The 12923-nt window shown below is 49.0% G+C and overlaps 1 protein-coding gene across 1 annotated transcript in view; it reads left to right on the top strand.

Moving 5' to 3' along the window:
- The window catches only part of Rassf2 (Ras association domain family member 2), a 37399-nt gene that overhangs the window by 14480 nt on the left and 9996 nt on the right, over positions 1-12923 (top strand). The window contains exons 2-6 of the mRNA XM_059261468.1: positions 4690-4780; positions 7544-7619; positions 9552-9703; positions 11794-11882; positions 12709-12869. Of these exons, the coding sequence (XP_059117451.1) occupies positions 4722-4780; positions 7544-7619; positions 9552-9703; positions 11794-11882; positions 12709-12869 (537 nt within the window). The 5' untranslated portion in view covers positions 4690-4721. The remainder of the gene's footprint in view (positions 1-4689; positions 4781-7543; positions 7620-9551; positions 9704-11793; positions 11883-12708; positions 12870-12923) is intronic.

The following is a 12923-nucleotide window of genomic DNA, read 5'->3' as shown; positions in this document are numbered from 1 at the left end:
CTGGATTTTGAGTCTTGACTGGGAAAGGTTTTGTTCCCCCTTATATCTAGTTTAACACACACACATCATTCTTTCACCATTTTATGATTTTAATATTTAAATTCCTGTGCATGTATAATCTTTCGGTGGAAAGCATAAGAGAGAATTTATTTCCTATTTCCACTTCTTCCCTCTCCAAAGGCCAGCCAGCCCTCTAGTGACACTTTTGCCTACTGTGTCTTTCTCTGTTATTTAAAGATGCTGCTCACATTCTGTGTTTCCAGATATATTTGGGTCTAATTCTGGATGTGTATTGTTTGGTTGATCTGCCCATTTTGCCTCTAGTATCAAGTAGATTTTAATAACTACATGGAGACCTTCTATTCTCTAATTGGTATTCCCAGTAGGTTTAAGAGGATGTGGTATCAAAAGGGAACTGTGTGAAGAGCAGGGTAGATTGCTTTCAGATGCAAAACAAAATTACTAAATTATAGGTTATGATGGAGGCAATGAACAAAGAGAGCTTTATAGAAGATACACTTGGTGAGTTAGAGACCAGCTAAATAATTCTGAAGAAAATAAGGGATGGAAATTATGGGTGAAAATAGTATGAAGCTTGGAAGGTGGATGAATTGATTGCTGGAAGGATGGATGGATGGATGGATGGATGGATGGATGGATGGGAGGATGGATAGATAGATAGATAGATAGATAGATAGATAGATAGATGATAGGTAGATAGAGATAGATAGATAGAGACAGATAAGAGGATAGAAGGGTGTGTGGGGAGATGGGTGGTTGGGAGGATGAATAGATCAGAGGATGGATGAATGGTACTGGATAGAGGGGATAAGCATTTTCAGAAGAACCAATAATGGAAGGAAGAGAGGAATTAGGCAAAGAAAAGAATAAAATATTACTTCCTCTGTGTTTGAGGTGAGAAAAGAGCTGGTGCCCAGGCTCATTCTTTACCTTTGATCTGATTTTCACTGGAACCTGCCTGTAGAATGACTCTGACCAACGTCCCCTGCGACCTTGATGTAGTTCCAGTCAGGCTCCAAGTGTCTGTCTGTTCCCTGGACTTCACCACCAGCTCCTGGCTGCTGTTTTGGACACCCTGTTCTAAAGGCTTTCAGAACACCACATCTCTTGTTTCCCCTCTGTCCTCAAGGGGCTCCTCTCCCTCTGCCCACTCTCTTGGCTGGGCTGCCTGGAAGCTTGCCCTGACCCTCTCCATTCTCATGATGTTATCTGTTCTAACTCAGAGGCTCACACTCCCATCTTGTACAGAGGGTATGTGTTGTTGGTTGTTTTTCACTCTTTGGCTCTTTGGGGAGTGTAGCTGGAGAGTTTTCTCTCCGGGTCCCTCCAAACCCCAGCCGTCCGACAGCCCACTTATAAAATAAACACACAGACGCTTATATTATTTAAACTGTTTGGCCTAATGGCTCAGGCTTCTAGCTATCTAGTTCTTACATCTTAAATTAATCCATTTCTATAAATCTATACCTTGCCGCGTGGCTCGTGGCTTACCGGCGTCTTTACATACTGCTTGTCATGGCGGCAGCTGGCAGTGTCTCCCTCCGCCTTCCTGTTCTTTCAATTCTCCTCTCTGTTAGTCCCGCCTATACTTCCTGTCTGGCTACTGGCCAATCAGTGTTTTATTTATTGACCAATCAGCAACACATTTGACATACAGACCATCCCACAGCAGGGGAGCCCACCACCCAGCTCCCAGATGAATCACCTGGAGTCTTATTCTTTCTTATGAACACCTGGCCTTAGCTTGGCTTGTTTCTAGCCAGCTTTTCTTAACTTAAATTATCCCATCTATCTTTTGCCTCCGTGCTTTTACCTTTCTCTATTTCTATGTAGCTTTTCCTTCCTTCTTACTTCCCCCGCCCCCAGTATCTGAGCTTTATTAGGAGGAAGGGCGGAGAACAAAAGAGCCAGGCCTGGGGGAAGCATGTGCAGAGAGCAGAGAGAGGGAAAGAGAGATAGTAGGGACAGAAGAGAGAACAGAGAAGGGCCTTTGCCTTCCTTTTCTTATTCCGTGTCTGGTTCTGTGGCTGGGTGGCTGCCCCACCCCTTTCCACTCCCATCCCCACCCCTGGCATCCTCCTCTCCTTTTCTCTCTCCTCCATCTCTTCCCAGATTCCCCCTCCCCCATTTATTCTCTCTTTCTGCCAGCCCCGCCCATTCTTTCTCCTGCTTCGCTATTGGCCATTCAGCTCTTTATTAGACCCATCGGTGTTTTAGACAGGCACAGTAACACAGCTTCACAGAGTTAAACAAATGCAGCATAAAAGAATGTAACACATCCTTGCATCACTAAACAAATGTTCCATAGCATAAACAAATGTAACACATCTTTAACTAATATTCCACAACAGGTGTGCTTCTGCCTGGACACATCTACCCTGTACTGATGTCATCACCCTCTTGCCAATGACACCTGGTGTTTGTGTGTGTGTGTGTGTGTGTGTGTGTGTGTGTGTGTGTGTGTCACTGAATCCAGTTGGCCCCCAGGAATCAACCTAAACTCAGACGTGTCCTTCCTGTGGGCCACCATGGTCCTGCCGTCCACCCAACCTGCACACTGAGAGCAGGGAAACTATTTGCTTTGCACAGCTAGGCACACAATGAATGCTAATGGAGTGTGGAAACCTGCAAGTGCATAGGAAGAGGACTGTGGGGGTATTTGCTAGATAAGAGTAACGAAAAGGAAAGAAAAGCTTTTTAAACAGTCTGCCTGCCCTGCGTGTTGCTTTCTCTTCTTTCTGCACAGTACATACTTACTTGTTTTTATAGTCAGATTATGCTGGGTTTTTGGAAAAACACAAGTATTTAGAACTCAGACCCCACTGTGTCCTAAGGTCCCCACTATTGGGTACACAGATGGGCTATGCGTCTCACTCTGGCTGAGGAAGCCTTTTATTCATTTCCCATAGTTGCTGGAGCAAATCACCCAGACCTGGGTCCTTAAAACAACACAGATTTATTGTCTGACAGGTCTGCAGGTCAGAAGTTTGGCTCAGTTCTCTTGGAGTCAAAGTCAAGGTATGATCAGGGCAGGCCCCTTCTGTTCCCACAAAACAGTGAATTCGGTTTAATGATAGACATGCTGAAGTGTGTCAGGGAAGGTGCCTTGGTGCCTCAGAAATAACAGGGGTTGTTGGTAACTGGCAGGAAGGCAGAATAGGCAACTGCCAGAGTAAGCATGTATAGTAAAGTAGTAAGGATGGGCTAGCCACCAGCCAAGCCTTACGTGCTGTCATTTTTACTTTTTAACATTTTTTTCCTTTTCTTTTTCTTTTTTTTTTACATTTATCTATTTTTTTGTTGTTGTTTATTTATTTTTTTTATTTTTATTTTTTTTTTGAGACAGGGTTTCTCCGTGTAGCTTTGCGCCTTTCCTGGAACTCACTTGGTAGCCCAGGCTGGCCTTGAACTCACAGAAATCCGCCTGGCTCTGCCTCCCGAATGCTGGGATTAAAGGCTTGCGCCACCACCACCCGGCTACATTTATCTATTTTTATTTGATGTGTAGAAGTATTTTGCCTACATGTGTGTCTGGGCACTGAGTGTATGCAGTATTCACAGAGGCCAGAAGAGGGCATCAGATCCATCAGATCCCCGGGACTGGAATTATATTCAGTTGTGAGCTTCTGTGTGGGTGCTGGAAATCCAATCTGGGTCCTCTGGAAGAGAGCCAATGCTCTTTACTGAGACATCTCTCTAGCCCTAGGAATTCTCTTAATAAAATATTTGGAGCCGGGGGAGGCCAGTGATATCACTACTGAGAGAAAGCAGCCTTTTACTCATTTACAGGAGGCACTAAGTAATATCTAGAGACTTGGCTTTTCTCTTGTGCACATAATCTCACTGTAGCCTGGGCTGGCCTCAAACTCATGACCCTTCTTGCTTTGGGCCACCATACTCAGTGTTAGACACCTTTGTGATAGTCATGCCTGGGGCCGTGCTACTGGTTTTGAGCAGAAAGAGGCCAGGGAGGCTGGCAAGCATCTTCCAGTGCAGAGGGCAGACCCACAACAGAGCACAGTTCAGCTGCACGTGTCAGTGGGTGAAGGCTAGACCCACAACAGCTGCACATGTCACTGGGTGAAGGCTAGACCCACAACAGAGCACAGTTCAGCTGCACATGTCAGTGGGTGAAGGCCGAGGAGCCCTGGCATATTATGTAGCAGATTTGAATATATGCTTTCATATACGTGGGCTGTGTAGACATGAAATTAAAGAATGAGACCGAGTTTCCTAATTCATTACTTGTTTTCCCAAGTAATGAACTGCCTTCACACACTGCACTCCAGTGGCACTCATGGAGCTGTGCTGTACTGCTGGGCATGGCTTTATTTCAGGTGGTTTCCTGTCCTAGGTCAACTTCAGTAGATTTTGGGATGTCCCTGCCAGATGAGATTCTGTTCCATGTGGCAGATGTCCTTTTAGAGAGAAGACTCATTGGCCATCCTTGGGATCAACTTTGTTTTTCATATTTTCCTTGGCTGGGGCGGAGGTCATGCTCTCTCTTTCCTGTGGGTGTTTTTTTAGGGCGTGAGGCCAGCGGGAGGCAGTGTGGCATCTCATCAGCTCTGGCTGTGGATCTGGGGGAAGGAGAGCCATTCCAGCTGATTTTGTCTCCACCAAGGTCACAACCAGGCTCTAAACCCTGGCTTCTCCTTTTGATTACAGGCCTCTTCTTCTGATGAAAAGAGAAGGGAAAGATGGACTACACTCACCAAACTGCCCTAGTCCCGTGCGGACAAGATAAATACATGTCCAAGTAAGATGTCTTGTACTGCTCGGCCAGTGCTGGGACTCCGCGGGTAGACAGAAGCCCCTGGGAGAGGAGTTTCACTTGTGGGAACAGCTAAGCAGCTCAACGTGGACTAGGGAGAGCAGCGGCAAGATAACCAGCAGCCGTAGATGAAAACCTGCCTCAGGGAACCCAGCCTGGCCAGTAAAGGGGTGATAGGACACAGCACCTTTGGGAACTCAAACGAGGCTTCCGGAAAGAGGAGTTGGCTGACTGCTGCTTGCTAGACTCCGAATGTGTGTTACCACCACCACCCCCCACCCCACCCCACCCCTCCATTTCCCTCCGAAGTCTAGAGCCTATGGTGATGGATTGGATGTGGGCTTCTGTAGGGGTGGAACCCTTATCTGCGAAGTGAATGGCCTTAGAAAAGCCGGAGGGTGTTGGCTTATCCTTCTGCCACGTGAGGCAGCAGGGAGGAACCAGCCCTTGCTGAATGCTGACTCAGCTGTAGCCTCCTCCTAGACTCCTCAGCCTTAGCTGAGAAGTGAAATCCTATTGTTGTTAGGCCCCTTAGTCTAGTCTTTTGTCACAGCTCCCATAAATGGGCACAAACACGGCTCACGGCTCCTCCTGGGTGTTGCCTACGGAAAGGCCAGGCGCGAGAGTGAGCCATGGACTGCCATGGCTCTGACTAAAAGAGGCACAGGTACCCTCTGAATAAAAGAGGCAGGGTCGGTGGGGTGTGGTGAAATACACCTTTAATCCCAACAGCTTGGAAGGTGGAGGATTGCCGGTTCAAAGCGAGCCTGGGCTGTGGTGAGTTCAAAGCCAGTCAGGTAACTTAGTAAAATCTTACCTCAAAATTAAAAAGAAAAGGGAGCTGGGGATGTAGCTCTGGCTACACTTGCCTAGCACCCCCAAGGCCCAGTTCATTCATGCTATGAGGAAGGAAAAAGGAGAAGGGACTGGTCCATGGCTTTCTGTATGTTAATGTCTCTGGAACAGGCTTTGTTGATAGAACAACAGAGATTTAGTAGACATTGATTCCAATCTCCTCGAGATCGGATCCAGGGCCTCACAGATGAAAGGTAAACCCTCCACACTAAGCTGTGCCTCCAGTAGGGATCTTACCTCTTGGATACTTCCCACCATTAAAAATTATTTAGCTTATCTGAGACTCAATTGTCTTAGACACTACACTTAGTCACATAGTGATGCCTGTTGTATGAGATCCAGAACATTCTCGAATCTTCACCAAAGGGTTTCCCTGGGGACTTCTAGTGAGCAGGAATTTTGAATAGCACAGTGAGCCTTTGGTTGGGTTTTTGTGGAGTCACATTTTTCTCTAACTCAGTCCAGCTTGTGTGGAATGACTCCTTCACTGAGGTTTGACTTGTCTGAATTTCAAGGATTCTCCAGTGGATTTGACTTCCACTGGGGCCCACACTCCCTCCATTGGGGTCGAAATCTTCCTATTGGCCTGCTGGGTTTAGAAGGGCTGAGCTCTGTCACCTCTTCCCTGGGAAGCAGGCAGACACACAAGATGGGCAGCCTCCCAAGCTGGCACGTGTATCAAGCGTAGAAGATTGGCGGGGTCCCGAAGGCTCCTCTGGCCCATGTCTATTTACTGCTTCCCAATAGGTCTGGCTTCTTCCACTGAACGTAAGACACATGAGATTCATCAGTGTAGTATGTATATCCATTGCTGTGTTACTCCATTGTGACAGTAACTTCCTTAATTCATCTAGTCTGTTGATAAGCATTTGCTAAACCTAACAGGGGTTTGTCAATGAAGCCCAATGCCGTGCACAGACACCTCCCCACCCCTTGCAAGCCTCATGGCCTGCAGTGGGATGCAGAAGAATGAAACTCGGGATGGTGCTGTCTTTGCAGACACTGGGTCAAGCCCTCCAGGGACTGACCTCACGGTTTACTTTCTTTACACATTTAAACATAGTAGAACTTGTAACCTGTGACCTTTACAATAAGAATGGATTCTATTGGCTGATAAACAGAGCTCAGGGCTAGGGCCTAGAGAGGGATTTGTGATAAGCATAAGGATAGATTTTTATCAGTGGAGGATGCCAAGTACATGGGGCCTCTTCCATAGGGATGTGGCCTATTTACTGTAGGATTGTGGTCTAAACAATGCTCAGGATATTGAGAGGATTCAGGTGGAGGCTGCCTCCTAATAGAATAGCAAAGAATCACCAGGCTGATTGACCACTTTTTACTCTGGCATTCCAGGTGACTAGGCATCTTTCATTTCCTTCCATTGAAGAAAACAGGTTTTTGTGATTGACAGTCTTGGTTTCTCCAGTGCTTTAAGCTGAGCCTCCAAGTCATCCCTGTCAACTCCCTAAAAGGGCTAGAAGTCTCAGAGCTTTGTGAAAGCCGATAGTGGTCCACCCTGTCCTCACTGACAGCAGAAAGAGAAAAGAAAGGCCAAAGAGAGGCAGGAGAAGTCCTGCTGGCACGGAAGGGCATTTGTCTGCGTCTGTGACTGATACCTGTTTGTCTGTGGGTTGGGGCCGAATGATGGAGATGCTGGTCTTTGTCTACAGGCTGCCATGATGGTCCCAGGCTGCTTCCTAATGTTGATCTTGGCCCTGATCATGGGGAAAGGTCGACGGGGTGGTTGATGCAGAACTCTTCGTGCGTGTGTGCGTGCGTGCACACCCATGTGTTCATATTCTCAAAGGACTGCTGAGGCCAGTTGGGGGGTGAGCAAGAGAGGGAATGATTGCCCTGTGGTGGCTTCAGCTGGCAATGTCATTCTCCCCCAAGGAATGAACTTCTCCTGCATCTGAAGACCTACAACCTGTACTATGAAGGCCAGAACCTGCAACTCCGCCACCGAGAGGTAAGGTGTCCCCACAGGAGGCTCCTGCCCTGGTAGGGTCCACTCTCTTTCTTGTCTCTCCTGCTATAGCAAATGACCCTAGGATTCAGGATGTCAGTGGGTCTCCTTCTTTTTAATTCATCCTGTATCTGTTTCTGTAAACTATAAAGACGTTTGTTAGAATAATTGGTGCTCAATTGTTCTTGGCTAACTAGAACACATTTTCAAGGGATCAGCCCCTAGTGATTTAGTTCATAGGAAGAGAGAGCAAGTGGTGAATGTCAGCTGCTAAGGCAAGCTGTTGGGGAATAGAATACAAGGTACTGTGGCCTTTCCCTGTCTCTTAAAGCACTTCACTTAGAGTCCTATTGCCGGTTAAATCCCACCCTGCTATTAAGCAAAGTAAAGGAGCGATGCCAGTCCAGGCCGGCTGGAAACCATATAAACAGCCCCGCCTACATAAAGCCTTCCTCCTTAAGAACACCAAGTGCCCTAACATTGTTACATTCCTCGCCCATCTTGTTGAGTCTCACCCTCACCCTGAGGACGATCCTTTGGCCCAAGTCGGTTGATCACTAAACAGATGTTTGTGGCCCCCGTTGTGGCCCTCATGAAACTTGGGTTCAGAAGGGAGAAAAACAGCCTGACCCTTGTAGGGGATTAGCTGGTGGCTGGGCGGTAAGCATGAGCCTTGCGTAGGACCTCGCACAGCAGTCCTGCTTCTGTCCTGGATTACTTTGTGCAGCCGTGAATGCACAGCCTGGCAGACATCTTAAAAAGAGGGAGGTTCTGTTTGTGCTCATGGTTTCAGAGGGTTTGGTCTGTGGTTACCTGGCTTCATGGCCCAAGTAGAACATGTGGCCGGAGAATTTCTTCACCTCATGGCAGACAGGAAGTGGAGACATATGGGAAGTTTCTAGAGAGCAGATAGAACCCTCAGTGACCCACTTCCTCCAGTTAGACACTCTTTCCTAAGGTGTCCACCAGCAAGGAACCAAACGTTTAGCCCATAGGTGTGGGGACATCTTGTAACCAAACCAGAAAGATCCTGTAGTTCCTCTCCGAGACCTCACAGCCTGAATAGGATTGGAGGGCTGCGTTTGGGGAGGTTTTACATTGAACATCTTGTTAGTCAACAATCTTTTGGTATAACTTAGGAATTCCTGAAGGATTTATTCACCTCTTGGGAAGTGTTGTGGTGTGTTAGATTATGACAAGCACAAGGGAGTTTCGCTTTTAAAAAAATAATCAGATCAGCATGGCAGCTGGCAAACACTTGACACCTTTTAAGGCAACGGTTCTGCTCCAGGAGCATGTTCTGTAAGTAAACTTGGGGAAGGCTTTGAGTCTCCGCCACCCAAAGTCAGGTCGGATTGCGAAACACAGGAAAACAGCCAGCTCCAGGGTTTTCTTCTTGCTTCTAATTAGTAAGGCCAGTCTCTGTTACTTTAAGGGCCTGACCCTCTCTCCCTCTCTTCTTCCTTCCATTTTTGTTTTTTTCCTCTCTCCCTCCCTCCTACCCTCCCAAACATGTCTTCTTTAGTTAGGTGCTCATTCTGTAGCTCATACTGGCAAGGAGCTAATAGCAATCCTTCTGCCTCAGCTTCCTGAGCACTGGTACCCGAGGTAGGAGCTGTCACACCTGGCCATTGTTTTCTGATTTCCTTAAAGTCATCCGGATAAGACCATACAAAGGTTTGATGAATTGCGCATCTGTATCTCAAGCAAAGAAACAGGATTTTGGGAGTGTGTTGCTGGGGAATCTCCCACATGCTGCCGAGAGCCTTCCCTCAGCTCAGCTCCTTCCCAGAAACCTTTGTGCTTCTGACCTTTGAGGTCAGCGGCAGGGAGCTGGAGACTTCACCAAAGAGCGAGCCTCAGAGCCAGGGTTTGCACACCACGCGCATCCCGTGGGTCCACTCTGGGCTCAGCACCCCGGTGGCTTCATGATAGGAAGAAGACGAGTTCATCGTGGAGGGGCTGCTGAATATCTCCTGGGGGCTGCGCAGACCCATTCGGCTCCAGATGCAGGATGACCACGAACGCATCCGTCCCCCTCCGTCCTCTTCCTCCTGGCACTCTGGCTGTAACCTGGGCGCACAGGGGTGAGTGAGGGGAGATGAGTTTGAGGGTGCCTGGGGCTCCTGGTCCAGGTCCTAGAATCCCCACTACTCCACAGGCACAGAGTGAGGAGGAGTGGTTCTGAGTCAGCAAGGGGAGGCACGGAGGAGTGGGGTGCAGAGGGTCCTCCCTCAAAGGTTCTTGTTTTGTTTTGTTTTTCGAGACAAGGTTTCTCTGTGTAGTTTTGGTACCTGTCCTGGATCTCACTCTGTAGACCAGGCTGGCCTTGAACTCACAGAGATCCGCCTGGCTCTGCCTCCCAAGTGCTGGGATTAAAGGTGTGTGCCACCACCGCCCGGCTTTTTTTTTTTTTTTTTTTTTTTTGGTTTTTCGAGAAAGGTTCTTGTTAGTGGCTCACTGATCCAAGCTTGCAGGCTTCTGACAGGGCGCCAGCCCACACACATCCTCCCGGCTGGAATGGGCCTGCTCCAGGGACGTCTAGGATTTGAACCTGCTGATCAAAGCTCTTTCTATCTTAGTGGAACCTAATGAAAGAACAGGAATGTTCTGTCTGAGCCAACCAAGTGAGGTCAGCCAGGGTTCTCCCGTACACCTGGAACAGGTCATGGCACACAGGCAGTACTCTAGGAGGTCTCCTATTGGTCTTCACTGCAAGTCCCGTGAAGACCATGTCTGATCTCCCACCTTCAGTTGCCCGATGAACAACTGGTTGCCAGCACCCAGCAGATCTTTTGTTCTCTCTCTGGGACTTCGGTTTTAAGATCAAGTGACTGGCCTTGTTCCCCTTGAAACTTGCTGAGGTGGGCGGCGTTCGGGCCAGAGCCTGGGTGGAGTGGATTGCTGCTCCGCTGAAACCACAGTGATGTGCTTTCTACTTTAAAGGGGAACTGAGCCCTCCTCTCTGCTGGCTGCCTGGAACAATGTTACATTCCACAGCCAAGTTGAGAAATATCTGCAGAACAGCCAAACCCTCGAATCAACCTTGGCTCTTCCCAAGAGAACGGAAGGAGGGAGGTTGTTGCCCCGCCCACTGGGCATGGGGAAGCCTGGTCAGGGTTTTGGGGCTTGTACTCAGCACTTTTACTGTGCTTCTGGGCTGGACCCTCCGTGCCGGGCACTGACCTCTAGACTGTTACATTCTGGTCTTCAATAAGACGAGTTTAAAAATCCCGTTTTCCCCCATGCCCTGGGCTGCAGCTGCCCAGGGGTCCTTCAGTAGGCACTCTTGTTTTTTCTCCACTCCCCATGATAACAAGCTGGTTCTTGAAGGCTGTAAATATTTTAAGGGCTTTCAGAGGCATGTCCCAGATGCCAGCACAACGTAAATGTTGCCTACAGGACTGTGTGTGAGGTACCAAGGCCAGTTTCTGCCCTGGACCCCAGAGAGAGGGGTGTCACCTGGGCCAAGCGCCTGCCAGTCTCTGGAGGCTGCGGACTGAGGCTTAGGCAGCCATAAGGAGAAATTCTTGCGGCTTTTCAGTTTTCCTTTTCTTCCCTTGACGCCATCCTCCCAGGAACACAGGCCTTAGAAAGCCCCACTCTCCTCACCTCGGTCCTTATTGTCAAACAGACTCTCCCTTCAGAGTGAATCCCCTGTTGGTTTCGGATGTGTTTTTCTGAGCTGCCTCCACTTCTCTTTGGGGCTCCCAGTCAAACCCGGGTCTCAGCTCAGGTGACCTGTTGTGGTCCCTTCTCCGGCTCGCAGCCCTGAAAGCATTTCTCGCTCCTGAGCTGTAGATAGTTCCTGAGATGTTCTTCCAAAGAAAGAAAGAAACCCAGCCTGGAATCGTGTCCCGAGAAAACGTGCTTTGAGACTGGGTGCAGGCCACACACAGGCTTTGTTCTGGGTCTGATGATGGATTGGGAGCTTGTGCTGGTACAGGTGGGGATGGCCACCTTACTCCCGAGTTCCCCGCCCCCATCCAGCATTAGAATGTACCAGCCCCCTGGATGCTCACTCAGCGCAGCCTGCCAGCCTCTTGCCTGACCGATGGGTGCTAGTGCCCTCCTGCATGGCATGGGCAAAAGCTCCCATTGCAGGAAGGGGGCGTGAAATTGGGACGTGACCTCTCAGGGGCTAAACAAGTCTGTCCTGTTTGTTTGCTACCTTCAGCTCCACCCTGAAGCCCCTCACCATGCCCACCGTTCAGATCTCAGAAGTGGATACTCCTGCTGAAAGCAGCGAGACACCCAGCCCCACAGGTATGTGAACAGCAGAGGAGCCTCCAGCTAGAGGCCATTTGAGTGACAGCGCCGTGTTTTAACCTGTGACTTTGTGTAAATATATAAAACCCACATGGATCAATATCTTTAAAAAAAAAAAAAAGTTAAAAGGGAAGAATTTTAAATCTCCCACCTCCTCCTCTTTAGTTTCCCTCCCTTAAAACAACCTGCAGCATCCTTCCTGATGGAACAGGCAAATGCGTGCAAATTCATACAAATCCAGGCAGACGGCCTGCTGCCACCACTTGGAGTGGGCATGGCTCCTTCTCATCCTCTCTCTGGACAAGTGACAGCTTTTGGCAGAAGCCCTATTCCCCCAGACCCCTCACCAGTAGCAGCCACCACTTGACTTCCTGTCTCTGTGACTTTGTCTGCTCTGAGCGCCTCGTGTGAGTTGACTCACAAAGTACACACCCTTTCATGACTGGCTAATTTCAACCCAGCCGTCAAGGTTCTTCCATGCTGTGCCCTGTGGCAGCTTGGTCGCAGCATCTTGCACGCCCTTAGGTCATGCTTAGCCTGAGTCTCTCTCGGCCCTGTTCTATGTGTTAACTTACTTACACCCTCACTGTGATTCCACAAGCAGAGACTCCTGTTGCCCCTTCAGAAAACGGAGGCACGAGAGGCCAGGGAAGGACGGCTGGGAGAGAGCTGAGTCTGGAGAGCCGGCTCTGAGGCCTGTGCTTGGAACCTGTACACTGCTATCTCCTCAGTAAACTGCGTATTGTGTCTCCTCCAGCAGGAAATCATTTCATAAAGGGAATCGGGTTCAAGCAAACAGTTCACTTCTCCTCTTCCTTCTCAGACTCGAGGGGCCTGAAGCCCGTGCAGGAGGACACCCCACAGCTGATGCGCACACGCAGCGATGTTGGGGTGCGTCGCCGTGGCAATGTGAGGACATCCAGTGACCAGCGGCGCATCAGACGCCATCGTTTCTCTATCAACGGCCATTTCTACAACCACAAGGTAGAGGGAAAACCTCGGGGACATCACTACTTTCTGGGCAATGGCCATGTGGCC

Source organism: Peromyscus eremicus, chromosome 4 (assembly GCF_949786415.1).
Source record: "Peromyscus eremicus chromosome 4, PerEre_H2_v1, whole genome shotgun sequence".
NCBI lineage: Eukaryota > Metazoa > Chordata > Mammalia > Rodentia > Cricetidae > Peromyscus > Peromyscus eremicus.
The sequence above is the reverse complement of the archived record's forward strand: the minus strand, read 5'-3'. Positions and strand labels throughout refer to the sequence as shown.